Here is a 20,002-nt window from a genome sequence, read left to right on the forward strand (position 1 = left end):
TTGTAATTATTGTCGAGAGTAATTGACCTCAGGTCACCAAGATTCTATTGTATTCCTCTGTGTGACGTCAGTCCGCTGATATTTTAACGGCCTGCGTCCTGAATAAAGTAGCAGTAACTTTCCTCCTGCTCATTATTTAGCACCTCTTAAATATCTTTGACCATGTGTTAATGGCAAAAATATTATTTTTCAACTGATAGACATTTAGATGATATAATCATATTTCATAAGCATTTTGCTGAATATTACCTAAAAGATATTCCTGATAAAAAGCCTAACATATACTTATTAATTTTATTTTAGTCTAAAAATATAACCATGCACATTTCTTGGGTATATAGGACCAAATATCCGCAGGATATCAGACGTGAAATTTCCTAGATGAATTTGGCAGTTTATCTCTTGAGGAACAATGATAACTTTATGCTTATACATTACCGTAATTCCTCATTTCATATGTCATGTTTCCCATTTACAAATGATAGATTTTTACTTTAAGACCAGCCCCACTCACATGAAACCATGTTTAGTACCAAAACCTTGGAATATAGAAATGGAATGGCATATAGAATTTTGGCCGAGGGAAAATTCAAAGTAGAAAGGTTTTAAAGGTGTAACAGGAGGAAAACCTTGCAGTTGCACTATGAAACAAGTGTTAGGAGATATTCAAGATTCCAAAGAATATGATGTTAATTAGGAAGAAGTAAGAGGAAATAAAGGGAAATACAGAGAGAAGAGATCCCACTTATTAAAAAAGAAAAAATATACAGATAAATAGAAAAAAACGTATTAAAATACAAGAAGAATAGTACTATGGTAGTAATGCATTGCATTTTCGCTTGAACTTCTGAAGTTCCAACTGCACGACATCCTCTGGGAGGCTGTTCCACAGTCCAATGTGTGGGGAATAAAGGACCTCTGGAATTGAGAAGTTTGACAGCGAGGCATATTTACTACATATTGGTGATGCTGTGAGAGAGGTGCGAAATAATGAGCAGGAAGACAAGTACTGCTAGTTTATCGATGAAGCGATCCGCTTATAAAGCGGCGTGCTGACGTCTGCGTATAACGCAGAGACCGCTGGTACAAAGATTTACTGGTGACCTGAGGTCAAACTATTTCTCTACAAAAACAGGACGGTACATACAGAAAACATAATGATTAACAATTTCTAGTCTGTTATAAAAATACTCTGTTACATATACATAATTCATGGTCACTCGAACAGACAATAATATATACAATTCACAATAATGATAATAATTTGTGTTCGTCCGACCCTAGGTCAAATGTGAGGGCACCGCAGAAAATGGGATGTTCATTACAGAGAACGCATTGAGCGGGGACTTTACAATACTCCCCCCACAAAGACGTAGGTAACGTCTGATCAAAGCAGGTATCTGCTGGGGCGATGGAGGGGAGCCCTGCTTTCTCGATTTCAACTGGAGGGGGTGGTACCTTCCCCAGCGCCCTCTGGAGCGGTGTGTTGGGATGCCCCCTGTCTGGTTTCAGGGTTTTCCGTGGACGCCCATGACGTTTTCCTGCACATGGGGCTGGCCAGGGGTTGCTATCTCCTGCGGGAAGCTTTGGGAACCGCCCACGACATCCTCCTCCAGGAAGGCGGGCTTGAGGGGGTCTATCGATACCCAGTCTTCCCTTCCGTGGATGGCTACCCAGAATGCCTTTATATTCCTCTCGAGCACAAGGAAAGGTCCTCTGTAGGGCCTGGTTAAGGGTGGCTGCACTGCGTTGTCCCTGACGAAGACGTGGGTGGTGGAGGACAGCCAGGGAGGCATGAAGGGGGACGTCCTGTCGGTGTATGTCCTCTGGCAGGGGGGGAGGTTCCCAACCCTGTCACAGAGCCTCTGCATTGCTATGCCATCCCTGTCTTCTGCAATGAGTTCCCCTGGGACTACCAGGGTCTCCCCATATACTTTTTCTCCTGAGGAGGGGTCGCCATTGGCTCTGGGGGCGGTTCTCAATCCGAGGAGGACCCAGGGCAGCTGGTACTTCCAATTCTTGGAGGTGCAACGAGCCATGAAGGACGCCTTCAGGGACCTGTGGAACGTTTCCACCCATCCCATTGGCTGCGGGGTTGTAGGTGGTGGTGCTGTGATGAGTGGTCCCCAGCAGGCGTGCCAGGGAGGTCCACAGCTCGGATAGGAAAACAGCACCTCTTTCTGTCGTTATGTGGTCCGGGACACCAAACCGGCTGATCCAGCTGGAGAGGAGGGCTTCTGCGCATGCACTGGAGGTGGCTTCTACCATGGGCGTAGCTTTGGGCCACCTGGTGGAGCGGTCGACGACTGTTAGAAGGTATCTTGCTCCTCCTGATGGGGGAAGAGGACCCACCATGTCGACGTGGATGTGCCTGAAGCATCTCTTCAGCTGGGGAAACTCGCCCACCCCAGACTCAGTGTGTCGCCCTACTTTGCTGGCCTGACACTGCATGCATTGCCTTGCCCAGGCCATCTCGTCCTTCCGTATGCCATGCCAGACAAACTTCTCGACAGCCTCGATGACGCCCTCCGTGGTGGGGTCCTCCAGCTGGAGGCAGTTGATGGGGTGTGCGGGCGTGGACACCTGCTTTGCTGCCTTCGTGGAGTCCGTCAACTGCTGCGCCACCCTGATCAGGTCCTCGACCAGCAGGGTGTATGCCTCTGTGATCTGCCCACGGACCTCTGGCAGTAGTTGCCACAGGAAGATCTCCCTCGACAGGCTGATTTCTTTGTGCCTGCCGCTGCTGTCAGTCTCAGGGAGGAGGAGGAGGAGGAGGAGGTCCTGGAGGGCATGCCATGTTTCCAAGAGGTTTCCCTCCTGCCGGGGATTGAGGGTGAGGTCGAGGGTGTGGGCAGCTCTCTCGGAGACCAGCAGGGAGCAGGTCTCAACGAGAGTGGCTTTTAACTCCTGGAAGGTGTCAGGGCTCGACGTTGTCATTAACCACAAGGCAATCCTCTTGTGTGCCTCCTGACCCCTTAACCCTGTAGACCCAGGACGCTGCATTTTGGTGGATGAATGGCAGCAGCCTTATGCTGAGGGCCGCCTTTGGTTGGTCCGTCAGGGGGGTCATCGTATGGAGTGCAGGTACCAGCGTGGAAGAGCACGTGGGAGGGGGTTGCGCGAGGGAGGCGTCTGCCACCGAGAAGTTCGCGGTAATTTGTATGTGGTTGGGAATGTCTGCATCCATGCTCATCCTGCACTCTCACTTGGAGTGTGAGGGAACACTCGCGTCAATACACGCTTGGGAGCATGCCATTTGGGTCCGCTAATGACGCCGGTGACCTGCTGACGAGGGTCGGTAATGCCCGAACGCTTTGTTGGAGCACTGTAATTAGTCTGTTAGAGGCATGGGTTGGTTCATCAGGCCAAGACTTAGTCGCCGTTTGGGTCCGTTAATGGCTTCCGGGAACCACTCCGGGGGTCACCACTGTGAGAGAGGTGCAAAATAATGAGCAGGAAGACAAGTACTAGTAGTTTATTGATGAAGCGATCCGCTTATAAATCAGCGTGTGGACGTCTGCGTATAATGCAGAGACCGCGGGTACAAAGATTTACAGGTGACCTAGGGTCAAACTATTTCTCTACAAAAACAGGACAGGTACGCACAGAAAACATAATGATTAACAATGTCTGGTCTGTTACAAAAATACTCTGTTACATATACATAATGCATGGTCACTTGAACAGACAATAAAATATACAATTCACAATATAATGATAATAATATGTGTTCGGCCGACCCAGGTCGAATGTGAAGGCACCGCAGAAAGCGGGATGTTCATTACAGAGAACGCATTGAGCGGGGACTTTACAATGCTGTTCAGCGAATCTGGTTGTTCTCGGCAGACAAAGGGGATCAGGGATCAAATGTGAATGTGAAAGATCTCTGTTGAAATGCACTCATGAAAAAGTGACAAACATGGTCCAAGTCATGACTGCTACTACTATTAGGAAACAGAAACCTACTGCCATGAACCACTTTGTCTAAAAGATATAAATCTCTGGCAGAAATAGAGATCCGCACCGAAGAACAGCATTCCAGTAAAGGAAGTATAAATGACCTAAAACAGGTTGCATTGATTTTATCACTGCTATAAGTATATGAGGCTTTACGACTTTCGAGCAGTATTTGCTGAAACTTTCATTAGATGTTTCTCAAAAGTTAGATGTGAGTCAAAAGTTACACCTAGAATAGTTAAAGCTTCAAGCTCAATCAGCAAAGTTCCAGCTACCTGAAGGGGAGGATGGGGTGGGAAATCTGTACGAGATCTGCTAATCAATAGTGTTCTCGTTTTACTGGAGTTCAGCCTCATACCCCACCTACTACACCATTCCCTGATCCGGTATGTGTCCCGACTGAGGCTGAGGGCAGCTTCATTTCTCGTAAGTGGAGACTTAACTACAACCACAAGTGTTGCATTATCGGCATACTGAACAATCTTGTTTTCCAGGCCAACAACCATATCACTTGTATACACCAAAAATAACAGTGAACCAAGAACACTGCTCTGTGGAACTCCAGACAACACAGGTCTTGTTTCACTAAAGATCCCGTCCACAGCAACTCGCTGCTCCCTACCTGTAAGGAAATCTTGAGGTAATCCTAAAACATATCCACCCACTAAAATCTATTTGAAAGTGGAAGAAAGAGAATATGAGAGGAGATACAGTAAAAGGAATGAAAGGGGTTGCAGCTAGGGACCGAAGGGGTACTGCAAAGAACCTTAAGTAATGCCTACAGTGCACCGCATGAGGTGCATTGACGGCACTAACCCCCTACGGTACCAGCCCCTCGGGCATGAACGCTGAAACATACCGATGTTACATATCTCACTAACGGTAAATTTGCGATAGATTTGAGTATGCTTTCCGTATTAAGCACATTGATTGATTGATTGATTTATAGATTTTAGGCATACTTGCCCAAGTACTGGGGCAACTATGGCCATTCAGCGCTGAAAATCAAACATTAATTTAGCTAAAATTCATCAGAACTATAAATTAAGATTTAAAAAAAAATACATAGTCTTATAATACGAATGAAATTTGTAAAAACTGTAAAAAAAGTTAAATTCTGAAATAAAAGTTAACTTTCTTTAAAAACAACATTATTTTATTTACATCACAATTATCATCAAGTACCTCACTCATGGACCAGCCATGGAGTGAGGTAACTCTCCTTTCTCAGGTAAAAATTGGGTAATCATTAATAAATGCTTTGCTGTTAAAACTTCCTGACAGGAAATGCAGATTGGGGCCTCCATTTTACATTAAGTATCTGTGCGTAGCATACGTATGTCCTATAAGCAGCCTTGTTAAAATAATAAATGATCTGACGACTGCCATCTCTTAACCGAAGACCGAATGGACTTCAACTTCATATTATTACCAATTATGTTTTCCCAGCCAATTTGCCACTTCCTTCTTACATAGATATGAATAATTTACTTAAAGTCAGAGTATGGGAGGTTTATGAGAACCTGATTATGTAATCTTATCGATTCTTTAGCTGCCTTATCGGCTCTCTCATTCCCATCTATACCCACACGAGCAGGTACCCAACAAAAGTTCACCCTGATACGCTTGCAGAAGTAAAGGAGCGCCAGCCATTCCTGTACTTCTTGTACAAGGTGGTAGAAGGGAATCAACTGTTTCAATGACGATAAAAGATTACGCGAGTCAGAATATATGATAAACTTTCATCATTCTTTCCTTTATTAAAAACATATTTTACAGCTTCAAGAACGGCATATAATTCAGCCGTGAATATCGAGCAGGAAGGGGGTAATATCTTCTTGATTATAATTTCCTACCAATACTGCACAGCCAGCTCCATCCTCCGACTTGGAGCCACCTGCAAATATGCTCTGCCCACTGTGTTGGAGGGAATGCTGATGAAATTCCATTCTAATTTCTTCACTGGAAATATGTTTCTTCCTTCCAACAACTGGGCATATCTCAATAAGTAATTTGCACCAAGGTAGAGATTTAGGGAATGCAACCTGTGCTATTGGTGTTGTCAATATGCCAGCATCTCTACCTTCTCTTATAAGGGGTTTGGGTAGGTGTCTATTTGCTGATCTACTGGGGATTTCACATACTTATAATTTGGATTGCTGTTAGAGGTTAAGGATTTGGATATGTACCTTAAGCTTAGGTCTTCCCTACGGATTGAAAGAGGGGAAGCCCGAGTCTACATATATACTAGCTACAGGGGAAGTGCTGTATGCCCCTGAACAAATCCGTAATCCCAAGTTATGTATTATATTTAATTTTTCTAGGTTAGTTTTACAAGAAGATCCATAGATTTGACAGGCATAATCCATCTTGCTTAAGCATAAAGATATATAAAGCTTAAGCAGAGTTTTTCGGTCTGCTCCCCAATCAAAATATGATATCACCTTCAATATATTTAGTGACTGTTTAACTCTGTTGGCGAGATCATTTATATAAGGACCAAAGGTAAGTTTCTTAGCAAATATCACCCCAAGAAACTTAACTTCATCTTCATATGGTAAGATATTGTCTTTTAAAAAGAGGGTTGGTACCCCCTCTCGTTTTCTAGTTCGTGCGAATCTGATGGCTTTAATTTTATGAGGTGAAAACTTAAATCCCCTAGCATCTGCCCAATTTGAGGCTGCATTTATTGCACTCTGAACCTTCTTGCAGGCTTGTGCAGCAGCAGATCCGCTGCAGTAGATAGCAAAGTCATCTACAAATAATGGTCCTTGGACCCCAGTTGGTAGGTGGTCCATCAGACTATCGATTGCTATTGCAAATAAGGTAACACTTAGCATGCTACCTTGAGGGACACCTTCTTGTATATAGGAAGAGGATAGTGTCGATCCAGTGCGAACTTTTGGGTAGCGATTGATATAAAATCCTTAATAAAATAATACATACTGCCTCCAATGCCCCAAAGAAGCCAACTGCTTCAGAATACCATCCTCCCAAGTGGTATCGAAACCTTTTCCATATCAAAGAAGACTCCAACGACTTGATTCTGGATGTCAAAAAGCATTTTGGATCTCCCTTGATAACATTAACAGTGTGTCTATAGTACTTTTATTTTCTCTGAATCCAAATTGCCTATTGGATAGAAGCTTTTTTGTTTCTAAATACCAGACCAATCTGTTATTCACCATTCTTTCAAACAGCTTACATACACAGGTTGTGAGGGTTATAGGCCTGTAACTTTGAGTTAGTTCTGGGTTCTTACCAGGCTTAATACTGGGGATTACAACTGACGTCTTCCATGACTTTGGAGAGGTCTGAAGTTTCCAAAGATCATAAAGAGTATCCAAGAGAAAGCCCTACTGGTCTCTGGAAGGTGCTTTAACGTTTCATACCTAATATCATCCTCTCCAGGGGACGCTGATGATGAGTTAACTAAAGCATTCAGCATCTCGTCGTCCATGGTGAAAGACATATTGAAAGCCTCTGTACTATTGGACTGAGGTGGAACTATCGATGTGGAATTTCGTATTTGCTGAAATTCAGGAGAGTACTGTGTTGCACTGGATACTTTGGCAAAGTGCTTGCCAAACATTTCTGTCACTTCTTTAGGATCAGATATATATCCATTCTCAACCTTTAGTAAAATGCTGATAAGCTTAAATTGGAGAAGAGAAGTCCCTGGCATTTTTTTCAATGGTTGTTAATCTTTCATATTAACTCAAATCTGCTTCATCTGTTTTCTACTTTGGGAAGCATGGAGTTGGAGTATTATGAATATGTATTTCAGATGTATGGGCCAATGGTCACTGCCATATACAGTACTGTAGGTTCTTTCTTACTGAGCCAAGGAACATATAGTTAAATCTGTTGCCGAGGAGGAATTACGGTATACGTCATACCTTGTTGGTGATCCATTTGTTCAATAAAACTATATGGTTCCTGTCAAGTAACTGCTCAATAATGTTACCCCATCCATCACATACATCCCCCTCCCCACAAAGAATATGTTTTGCATTAACATCACCCATTAATATCAATGGGGATGGCAGTTTGCCAATTAGGTATTGAAGGTCAGAAATATCTAATTGCCTTTTGTTACCAGATATATCATATAGGTGATCTTCCAATCTAAGTTGCAGATATGGAGAACAAAGAGTGATCTTTTTATCAATATAAATTTGTACAGCACAAGCCTGAAGTATAGTGTCAAGTTGGACGATGCTGCATTTTACAGGTTTATGGATAACAAAACCTGTGCCTCCTTGTGCTCTTTCTCCTGGTTGAGGAGATCTGTAGAAATTATAATTTAAACCAGGGTTATATAATTTGTCCCCAATTTTTGTTTCTTGGAGACATATTATCTTTGCCTCTGAATCCCTGATTAGTGTTTTGATTTGTTCGGCACTTGAAATAATACCCCGCGAGTCCCACTGTAATATTGACATTATTTATGTTTAAGTTTTTTAGAGTCCTTTACCCTGTTAAATTTGTTTCTTTGGGATGTTGAATTTATGAATGGTCTTTGGATCTATGGCTTCCCATTGGTACCCTTATTATTTTCTCTTTGGCTATTAACTTCAGGATGAGGATGGATCTCTGTTACTGAGCTTTTTTTTAATCAAAATGCTGGACTCCTTTGGTCTCACTGAAGTGCCAGTACAGTTCCCGTTAAGTTCAGTGCTATTATCATTTTCATTTTGGCTGTGGGGAGATGGAGGAGGGGAGAAAAATTGAGTTCTCTTTCTCTTCCCTACTTCATTTTTGTCGAATTACTTTTCTTGGGCAGAGAATCTATTTCAGATACTTCATCTATTGTGGGAGATGGTAAAGGTATGGGTAGATTTTCTTCACCAGTGGTGCCTCATCTACCTGAGGAGGTGACTTACCTCCTTTAGAGGAGTGTGCTCTTGCCTTGCCAGGTGAGCACCTGACCCAGAGGACTGGGCCTCTACCACAGGGAATAGAGCAACTGTTACAAAGGAAGAAGTTCCTGTACTGACTGGATTCCTTGTGGCATTAAGGGGTAAGGGATTTAGAGCTCTAGCACAGCTCTTAGCAGTCCCCATTTGTCTTTTTGTATGACCCGTGCTAATGTGCTCAGCATTTGCTTTATTACTGCTGCTTGCTCAAGTTTAAATTCTTCACGATTTTTATCATTGGATTTGTGAACCAAGTGACAATTAACACACTTTGGAGCCTGAGAGCATAAACCATGTTCAGGGGCTAAACAATTAACACAAACTCGAGGGTTTTTACATACTCTTGGTGAATGACCAAACATGAAACAGTTAAAACACTACATAGGTTTTGGTTGAAGGGTCTTACTCTCACTCTCTCATTTTCGAATGTGACATGGGATGCCACATTTGGGTTCTCAAATGTCAAAATGATCATGTTTGAACTAGATATCTTTTTTACCTTCCATACTGATGGTGGGCTCATTTCTAGGATTTCTTCTGTGAATTCATATAGGTCTTTGTCAAAGATTACCCCTCTCCCATAGCTGAAATTCAGGTGGGGTCTGATCTCTTTTACCATTTCATTATCTTTAACCTGCATCAAACTCAACATCTGTGCCTGGGTCTTTGATTTCGCATGAATAAGAATTTTTCTTTCACCAAATAGAGATATCTCACCACTCTTTATGCTTCTTACTTTTTTCCGGAGGTATCTACCGAATTTATAATAGTTATATTTCTCCTCCTTTGCTGTTGCTACCAGCCACATAGGAGGTTTGGGCCCTTGCTGAAATGTTCTTCTGTTGGCTTTGATGTCTATCTACAGCCCATTCAGAGGGTATATAGACATCCATATTTCTAGGAGTTCTGTCAGTCAAACTTCCTCTTATGGTAGATTAACATATTTCTGGTGTCTCAATATTGCAGCTGGCTTTGAAAGCATTTTCATGCTTTTTAAAAGTAGCCCAAGCTTCCCACTTTGCTTCTATTTCAAGATAGTTCATTTTAATTTCCACTATTGGACCAAAGGTACTCAGAGTAGTAGAGATGGTTTCATAATCACATTCGACTGGTAGATACTCAGTATGCAATAGGCTACTCTCAAATCTTTCACATTCTTTGATTTGATATTACTGTGCAGGTTGTCCGCGGAGGTTGCAGCAGTCGTCAACTGTGCAGAGTCAGTACCATCAAAGGGCCCAGGGTTACTTGAATCTTTATTTTTCTTTGTCATAAAGATCACAATTTTTGAAAGTAAATTGTATTTTTCCTAACTATACAAACCTGAGGTCCTTTACATCACGAATTACTTTCAGCCTGGGCTGGAAACGGCCGTTAAACTCTTGAGCAAGGGTGTTAGGCAGTAACTACCGCCAGGTAGGTGGGAATACCCACCTGCCCGGATGTAAACATTCCAGTTTGCCTTTTGGTCCAGGTTTGGCAGCATGAGGTGGGCATAATATGTAATGTAAAGGACCTCAGGTTTGTATAGTTAGGAAAAATACAATTTACTTTTAAAAACTGTGATTTGTTCCGACACGATATACAATCTGTCAGTCCTTTACATTAGGAAGACTCACTGGTTGGAGGGAGGAATCTGAGTGAGCCTCCTGAACTGACTGGAGTTCTGCACACCTGGGCTACTCCTCTGGGTCGAAAGAGTGAGGAAGAGTACCGTGCCTCTGACATATTGATCAGAGTGTAGGAACTGCAAGATCAAATGTCAGATACTGGACCTTTTTGCATGAGTGAGGAAACGTAACTCCTACGAAATAGGCTGGAAGGGTCTAGAGTCAGACGCAGTAAGGAAAAGCCAAGATAGGGTTCTCTTATTGCCAGTCTCTCCTTCCTCCCCTTGCTAGAGGAAGGAGCGGAATTGCTTCTATGATTCTAGAAGAAAATTAGAACAGGTGCTCGATCTGTAGTCTTACCACATCAGCACCAGATCCAGCAACTATTGGTTTGAGTCCTATTCTCATCCCGAAGGAGGAGAAGTAGGAGGACGGGAAAGGAGGAGGAAGAGAGGCCAGTCACTCTCGGTATCCTTCTCACCAAAGGTTCCAAGGGTCTGTGGGTAAGACAAAACAAGAGGAACCACCAAGAAGACAAGAGTGTGGTCTATGAGACCACGTTTTGCTTCCAGACCGACAGAAACTTCCAGAATGCGAGGGATGGACCAAGCCGTTGACTTCGTGAGCTCTCGGATGGAAAGTACCGGTATTGTCGTTGCCAGCTGCTGAGTACCTCCTCCGATCGCTACATGAAGTCAGGAGAAAGATGTGTCCTTAGACACTTCTTCCTTGGGGGAGAGAGAGTACTAGCGAAAATGTCAACGACATCCAGGTTAGGAATGTCGAGCCTTTTTGTAGAGTACCACAGCTCCCTAATAGGACAAAATAACGAATGATCTGGATCATCGACACAAAGTCCAAGGAGGAGGGGAGCAAGAAGGACTCGAACCCGACAATAGATACCGATGGAATCAGAGTCCACCTACAACATCTGCGAAAGAGTCAAGGTATTGATCCCCATCCCTGTTCTTCCATCTTCTACGCCAAGGCCGGAGCAAGATGAGAGATGGTCCTAAGAGGGCACATCTCTATCCGACGACTCTCGTAAGGACGCATGCAGAGCACGGGACAGGAACCCTAAATGAGTCACATGCTACCCAGGGAACAGTTCCCTGGGACAGCACAACCGAAGAAGCTTCTCATCTGTAGCTAAGTCTCGACTGAGGAGAAGAAGGCTACTTCAAATAGAAGACTAGGTCGCAAGGGCCTACGTTCTTCACAAATGAAGGGGAGAGAAGCAACCCTCGGCGGAGAAGATGAGGAAGTCCAGACTTGAAGGGTGACTGACCGAGAAGAAGTTCTGTTAATGACACCCACCAGCGAAGACGGATCCAGTCCCTGGGACAGTGTTGCACAGGACTTCAAGAGATATCCAGCTATATCCGTTGCCGCTCAGCAAGAAAGCCTGTGCTTGCAAGGAAAGCTGGAAGGTCTCTCAGTCCTAAACACACAGGGATGCACTGCCCTGAAGAACCACTTCTTGTGTAGCTGCTACTGGAGGTTGGGTCAAGCAGAACTCTTCTCGATGCCTCGGCTATCAGGTTGGGTGAAAGGCAAAGTCTTCCAGCATTTGTCTGTAAGACAGGGTGAGCAATGCTTGTGAACCCCTAGCGAAACAGACAAATATGGAGGGAAAAACGCAGATATCGAATTTCCCAAAAAGAGAGAGCATGCCTCACCGTAGTGGCCCCTGGTCTGGTATGAAGGAGCGAGAAAAACTACCGACTTGTTGTGCAGGGAGGCCACAGAAAGACGGTAGGGATTTCTCAGTCAAGTAGTCTCTTCATGAATCTTTGTGAAGAAAAGAGTGAGCAGCATGTTCCGTCCCAATCACTCAAACCCAAGGCTAAGCTCGCCTAACAATACATCCCCACCGGGAATGCACCTGGCTAATTGAGCTGTCGAGTGCGTTATAGAACACTCGAGTACCTGCAAATGTCGACAGATGAAACAGGAGGAAAAAACGATTACCTCTTGTTTGTCGACAAATGCCACTACTGCGGTTTTGTTGTTCAATGAAACCACTGAGTGTCGCAAAACTCATCTCGAATTCTCGGACGGCCAAAAGGCTGCCCTGAGCCCAGGACAGTGATGAGATGGTACTAATCATCTCGGTCTCACACCTTCAAGACAAAGTCTTGCCGGTGTGTGCCTATTCCTTGATCGGCGAATCTGTAAGTAGACACGATGTGAGGGGAATATGCAAGCATATTCGAAGGTTCCTTCAATCAAGCATTAGCCTAACTCTTTCCTCATACTTCGAAGAGGAAAGAAGGACAGAGGAATGGAAGCAGACCTCCATTCTCCACCATGGGGAAACTTCTGCAAGATGACAGGATACCGAGACAATTAGCTCTAGCCGGGCTGGCATTTCCCGAATCGGGAGCACGGGAGAGGAAGCAGGATGGAAGTTTGATGAAAAGAATTACCTAGACCTAAGGGAAATAGCTGCTTCTCCTGAAGGAATCCGTTCCCAGGTCTCAGCAACATCGCTGCCAGCTCCAGAGACCCAATAAGTCTCATTTCATCTCGGCATCAGTAGTAGGAGAACTTCTTCCTAGTCGATACTTCTTTCTCTCTTCCCTCCTCCCATATGGAAAAGAGGGTGGAAAGAGACACAGTTATGTGCACTTTCCTAGAAGGGAGGAAGAGGTCTTTGTGTTCCGCAATCTTCTTCTGAAGCCTGGGACTTCTTAGGAGTTGACGGGGGCTGGCTTGAACTCAAGGTTGAGTCGAGATGACTAAGACCCAAAGGTCTTGGCCATTGTCCAAAGGAAAAGGCAGTACCCTGGTACGAACCTTGATTACTGAGGTATCTGGCAAATCTCTGAAGAGAAAGGCAGAACCAAGTCAAGGTTCGTTCCTAAGGGGCGAGCCAACTCAGGACTTACGAAACCGGAGATCCGAATTGGGACAAAGTCCTTCTTCTTAGCACCAGAATTGCCCACAGAACTGCAGTCGGCAAGACCCTCCAAGACAAGAAGAATTCGTACTCTGTCGAGGCAGAGGAGAAGCTTGGTGTCTTGACCTGAATGAACTCCTTGTCCAAAAAAAAGAGTTCATCTGGTCGAGAACGCTCTCTGAAGCCAGGACTGCGGCTGTCCCCGACACTCTCAGCCCCTCGAGAACTGCAAGGGTTGCAAGTGATGAAGATTATTCATTGGGGGAGCTGTGGTCCCGTCCCGGGGATCCTCGCGCTGATTTGTCAGCGCGAAGTTCTCCGAAAAAACGAGAGAGATTGCAACTTGAAGAGGAAGACCCTCACTGTTTCCAAAGCGTGAAACTCCTGTACCTCTCCCCTTGGAAGGAGACCTTGACAGATCCCATGAAACCCTCCTCGGCTACCTGGTTGTGCTACAAGAGAATCGGGGGACTGAAACCCAAAGCACGCCAGGCAGCCGAACTCCAAAGATAAATTCGTCGGAGCTCCCTCTGTCTGTCTCACGCCTCTCAGAACAACTGAGAGGGAAAGAGAACAGGTGAGGAGAAAGAGTACCCCTACCTGTCCTCCCAGTAGGACCAGCAGGAAAGGCGGACTGTGAGTGATAATCAATCGGAGATTACTGCCACACGGGGGAAGGAGAGCGCTTGTGCTGTGGCAAAGCGCTTTCCTGGGAAAAGCAGAAAGTTCACTCAAACAGAGCCAAGAACCCGACTCGGAAAAACCGAGCGGGGCCAAGCCGAGATGCAATGAACTGAGCCAATCACGCGAAAGCGATCCAGCTGGGTGGTATGCGGTGGACTGGGAGGCAGGTGGGGTGAGCCGAGCCAAGACGAGCTGAGCCAGTCTCACAAGTGCGACCAAGGGCTGGGCGGGGCGGGCAAGTTGAGTGAGCTGAGTCAATCGCACAAACACAATCGGCACTGGACAGGGCGAAACTCGTCTGCCATGAGCTAGTGCTAGTTTCCCGAACTCTAAACTCCTTCGAGGCTGAGGCCCTTCGAGAAGAAGGTTCAAGGGGGAATTCTGCGTCTGCTATCCTGCATTCTCGAACCCTAAGGTTCAAAACACGAGGATGAAACCTGGCCAAGCAACCGAAGCAGCTGGCGGGCAATATCGTGACACCTGGCATCTCGGCACCCAGACACCTGGCATCTCAGAACCCAGACACCTGGCGTCTCGGCACCCTGACACCTGGCGTCTCAGCACCCGGGCACCTGGGTGTCTCGGCACCCACACACCTGGGTGTCTCGGCACTTCTCTCGTCAGGAGAGCGCTTCTGATTCATAGAATATGAGCGACCCACGAGACTCCCAAAAATCGGGAGCGGCTGCTTTCGGTTTCCTAAGAAATTGAAAAGAGCCAGGCACGGAACCAGTCTTAGGCGCAGACTTCCAAGACTGGCAACGAGGGCAAGACCTCGAGAGGCCGCGCCCTCGTGGCTCCCAAAACGCCAGACCCCACGGGAGAATGCAAATCAGTTCCTGCTCGAGGGCGGGAAGAGCCAACGAGAGAAACTTGTCTCCCAGAAGAGAGTCAGTCCCTCAGAAGTCCCACAAGACTTCCAAAGGGAATCTCTTCCCTGCTGCTTCTGGTGCTTGAACTGATAGGATCGAGACACCAGGCTGGGAACCCGACCGAGCACTGGTAAGCACTCGGGGAGCACTTGTGGTGCTGGCAAGAAGAGCTGAGACACCTGGGTGCTTCAGCCCTTTCTCTCGCACTGCTCCCGAACTGGGCCGGGGAGAGTACTCTCCAGACCAGATCGGGATACTCGATATTCCACCGAATCTCAAGCATTCGGAGCGGCTCTCGAACGAGTGCCCAAAGCAGCCCCCGTCTGGAGGCAGAACCTCTGAGACTGGGAACGGGATTGCAAACTGAGGTCTGCACGCCTGCGGCCCCCGAAACACAAAACCCAGGGATATGCGAATAGGTTTCCTAACCCGAAGGTCAGGAAGAGCCAACGAGAGACCCACTACCTCCTCAGAAGGAGGCAGTCCCTAGACATCCAAGGGCATCAAGGATAAAGAAGCAGGCTTCCTCTCCTTCGGTCGACGGAGGTCTGTCTGGATTCCGGGACCCCCTTGGACCTCGGGAGAGGAAGGAAAGAGGCAGCAGAAGACAAAATCGAAGATAAGTTGAAGAAGACGGCGGCTACTTCCACAGGGCGACTTTCTTCACCTGCAATTCGACATCTTCTACAGACTGGTGGACACAAAACATTGTAACCTCCAGGGCAGCTGGGCAAGAACACAATGGAAGCGGCCCAGGACATGACCACCAGGAGAAGCAACAGGCACGATCAGGACAGCCGATGCAGGAGCTATGGTAGCAGTTCAGCCAGGAACATCGCTTCCACAAGGTGACTTCCTTCACCTTCACTCCAACAACTTCTACAGGATGGCGGACATCGTACCTCCAGGGCAGCTAGGCCGAAACACAACGGAAGTGGCCACAGGCACAACCACCGGGAGAAGCAACAGGCATGATCAGGACAGCTGATGCAGGAGCTACGGAAGCGGTTCGGAAGGCAGAAGCTACAGCAACGGCCAGGAACGTCACAAGAAAGTCACTAGTAGCGACAGGAACGATCAGGGCAGCTGGGGCACGAGACCAGGAAGAGCTGCCCAGAGACTGTCGTCGAGTTAACAGGAGCACAACACAGGAAACAGCAGGAGCAGATGGACCACAGATACACCAGAAGCAGTGCCACAGCATAATGAAGGCCAGCAATGACAGCGATCAATCTACACATCAGTGGGAACAGAGTTGGAACAATCCCGATGTGGAACTGTCATTCCAACCAGGTACTGTGGTCTGTCCTGAAGCAACAATGAATGAATGTCGGGACTCCACCATGCAAGATATCCCCTGAGATATCCAGCCAACTACTGCTGCGTCTGTGATGCTCACTGTTAACCTGAAAGAAAAAGCAAAGATGATTAGTAGAGTGAGGCTCCTCTCGCTACGAGGGGAACTGCCCTACGCAGCAAGAGGAGGTACCCCAGAAGAGGTCGCCCAGTGGCCTGGGGCCTGGCCCCCTCGCGGTCTTCACCCGACGAGCAAGTGAAGAGGGCGAAGGAGAGAGATCTCAACTGAAGGAGGGATAAGGAAGAACCCACGGGGAGAGAGAAGGACAGAGGGGAGGCCACCAAGCACAGGCGGCGAAAACAACACTCAGCACAAGTAGGAAGGAAGTAGTCATGTCCTTGCACATGGACAGCGGGAGCCCAAGAAAGGAAGCGAACTCTTACATCCCGATCAATGTAGGGGAGCGAAGACATTACATCCCAATCTAATATCTCTGATTGTACAGGGGAACGCCTTCAGTATCTAAATAAAGGGCTACTGGAAGAGAAGCATTACCACTTGGTTACACCCCTCTAAATATGCCCTTGGCCGTCAAACCCAAGACACAGACGCAGGGGAACGTCAATATGCAAGGTTATCACAAATCGTGGGTTTGTATTAATAAATACCAAACACATGTAATATATACACAAAAATACATTAAGATCCCATTTAAGAAGAGCTTAACGACAGTCTGGCAAAGAGATCCGAAACCATGTCTGCAATGCATGATGGCCGAAAGCAAACTGGAATGTTTATATCTGGGCGGGTATTCCCGCCTACCTGGCGGTAGTTACTGCCTAACCACCTTGCTCAAGAGTTTAACAGCTGTTTCCAGCCTACGCTGAAAGTAATTCCTAACGTAAAGGACCGACGGTTTGTATATCATATCAGAACAAATTATAGTTTATATATAAAAAAATTTACACCTGAAAACCTTAAAAAAAATATCATGGGCCTTGCATGGAGTTTATTCTTCCACCAATGGCACAAGTGAGAACCGACTCCCAAATGTCTGCATCCCTACCCTACCCCACAGGGGATGGCACAACATGATTAGAGTGGCCCAAGTATAACCAAACCTTCTTGCTAGGACTGAGAATATTAAAAGAATACAATCATCCCCACCCTAATCATATTACAGGCAAACCGGATAGAGTGCCAAGAGCCCTATCCCGATAACTAGAACCCCCCCCTCAGAATCCGTGGTCCAGCCCTAAAGAATAGTTCCGCCTTTGAGCTATCAATCTGATAACTCTCAGGTCCGAACATTATCAGGCAATTGATGGTCCTACCACAGTTCCCACTATTTAGCTTCAGATATAAACCCAGTCCCAGCTATGATATCTTTTCCTACTTATCAGGTCCAGTAAATTTTACAAAATGTGGAAAATTCCAAAAAATTAGTCCAAAGAAATATATAATTTATGAGACTCATGGACTCATACCTGGGAACAAATTCCTGGGGTTTAAGAGCCCTCTCACCATGTCAAGGTGGTCCCACATCAACGGGGTTAAGCATATTGAGAAGACTTTAAAATAAAGTAAAATACTCCAATAAAAAAATACTTGGCAAGTTTATATCTGGTAATTTCTCTCTTTTCTTGCTTTTTCACTTGCTTGAATTTCCATCTGGTTCAGGTACTCACGTGCCTTATGTCCTTTTTCCATAATCATATCTGGACCCCCTCTACTGACTGCCCTCTTGACTCAGATGTCTACGGTCTCGCCAATCAACTGCTTTTCTTCTTTTATCATCATCTTCCCAGAAAATCCCAATCTATTTTTGAGACTGAACACTTCATATCTTGGTTCCTTACCTCTTAGGGATACAATTTCCTAAAAGTACTTCAGCCTTCGGTGCTGATGTCCTTAGTGTGTTGAGAAACAGAAGTTTTGTATACATACTAAATACTTTCATTTTGATTTATTTTCATCATGCATAACGTGTGACTGCTTTGTCAGGTGGACCTGTGATAAATTTAGTCTTGCAGCATATCAATCTGTCAGTACTCGGATTGCAAATAAACACATAGTAGTCCTAGTCCTTTGTGTAATTTATTAAAGCAAACTATTCTGCACCAAAAGTGATGCTAAATCCTTCCAACCTGAACAGAGAGTTGCTTAATCCAACAGTTCAGTCTATACAGCTCACTGATTTCTCATCATCATCTTTTTACATAAAGATTTTCCCTGTAATGGTCTATATTAAAAAGATTTCTTTCCTCTGGCTCCAAATAATGTTTTCTCTTCAAATTCTCATCTGGTATAGGTCATTACAGCACTATTTCAACGTTTCCTTAGAGGGTATTCCAAACAGTTTTCATCTTGGTGTTTACATTTACTTCATCAGCTATAGTGAACTTAACAGTAACCTATACACATTCTTTGAAATTTTGCTTGATCATTCAAATAATGACTGTTAAACATTTATTCCCTCTGTCCTGTCCTAACATTTCAGTAGTCCTCGGCCAGTGTTGTCATTAATTCCCTTTGTTTTGCCTTTGTTTCTAACTAAATCTTTCTTGGTATTTTACATAAATACTGAAAAAATTATATAAGAGCTCTATTCAGCCCAAGCTAATATTGGCTGGTTTTCCTTTCAATGATAAATGTTCTGAAATTGGGTTAAATTTTTTACAAATCAAACTATCATTTTGCTATGCTATAAAGCCAAGCCGTGGAGCACTCCCACCCATTCAACACTGATGGTGATGTACTGAGGGATCAAGAGGGGTTGGACAGCTATGTAAAAAAATCCAGAAAATAAATGAGAAGTATAAGGATCTAAACGTAAAACTGGGAGAAGACTTCACAATTACACTAAAAAGTACAGTAACAGAAAGCAGAAATGGATATAAAGCAAAAGGCTAAAAACAGTAGGAGTTGCCTGAGGCCAAAGGGACGCTGCATACACCTTTTAGTAATGTCTACAGTGCACCACATGAAGTGAACTGACAGCTCAAAGTTAGGAAAGTAAGTTCCTTACTTTCCTTACCTTGCCTACTTGTGCAAGAGCATCTTGACAGGCAGCTTCAATCACGCAGGGTCTTAATGACATACCTCTTATGGTGTCATTTCCTTTGCTACATCTAATATGAATCTCCCAAATGCATATGCAGATAGAAATGCTTCCCATTTTTACTTCAGATTTCCCCGATTGTGGTTATGCGTTGAATGAAGTTTTGTGCACTTTCTGAATGGATTCCCATATCGTCTGCATTTTCATCCATGCCTTTTCCATGATTTTCTGGGCATTAATATTTGTCTTACCTCCTCTACATCTACAACTAATATTTTTCTGAGTAGCTGCTTCTCACCCCAAAACAACTGAAGACCAACATTAGCTCACAGGTTCTAAAAACCTTGCAATACCAAATTTAGCACCCTTCAGTTTTATTAAAAGAGTTTCTGGACTTAAACAATGGCCCAAAATATTGTCCCTTAATGCAGGATGAAAACTGAAACCAAAGAGAGCTGGAAGATAGACAGCTATATGCATAATAAACAGCTCTCTATATTGTACATAACAGAGAGAACCTATGGAAATAGAAGAAAAATTCAAAGTATGGCAGCTGGCAGAAAAAGGGGGTCTGTAAAGACACTTGACCAGTAAGTACAATGTGTCAAATAGGTGCCTTGACAGTAACTTCCATGGAATTATAAAAGAAGAAACTGATTTATGAAATTTAGTCTATTAAGCCAAGCAAAAGCACTTCCAG

At 44.9% G+C, this 20,002-nt stretch overlaps 1 protein-coding gene across 1 annotated transcript; it reads right to left on the reverse strand.

The window, feature by feature from the left end:
- Positions 1-1,508: 1,508 nt before the first annotated feature.
- LOC136825219 (uncharacterized) lies at positions 1,509-2,084 on the reverse strand. The gene has a single exon (XM_067081242.1). It carries the CDS (start codon positions 2,082-2,084, stop codon positions 1,509-1,511), a length of 576 nt encoding a protein of 191 aa, XP_066937343.1.
- Positions 2,085-20,002: the final 17,918 nt, after the last annotated feature.

Source organism: Macrobrachium rosenbergii, chromosome 37 (genome assembly GCF_040412425.1).
Source record: "Macrobrachium rosenbergii isolate ZJJX-2024 chromosome 37, ASM4041242v1, whole genome shotgun sequence".
NCBI lineage: Eukaryota > Metazoa > Arthropoda > Malacostraca > Decapoda > Palaemonidae > Macrobrachium > Macrobrachium rosenbergii.

Bases quoted from the DNA above. Each gene is read 5' to 3' on its own strand.
- LOC136825219 (XM_067081242.1), bottom strand. From the start codon at position 2,084: ATGGGATGGGTGGAAACGTTCCACAGGTCCCTGAAGGCGTCCTTCATG.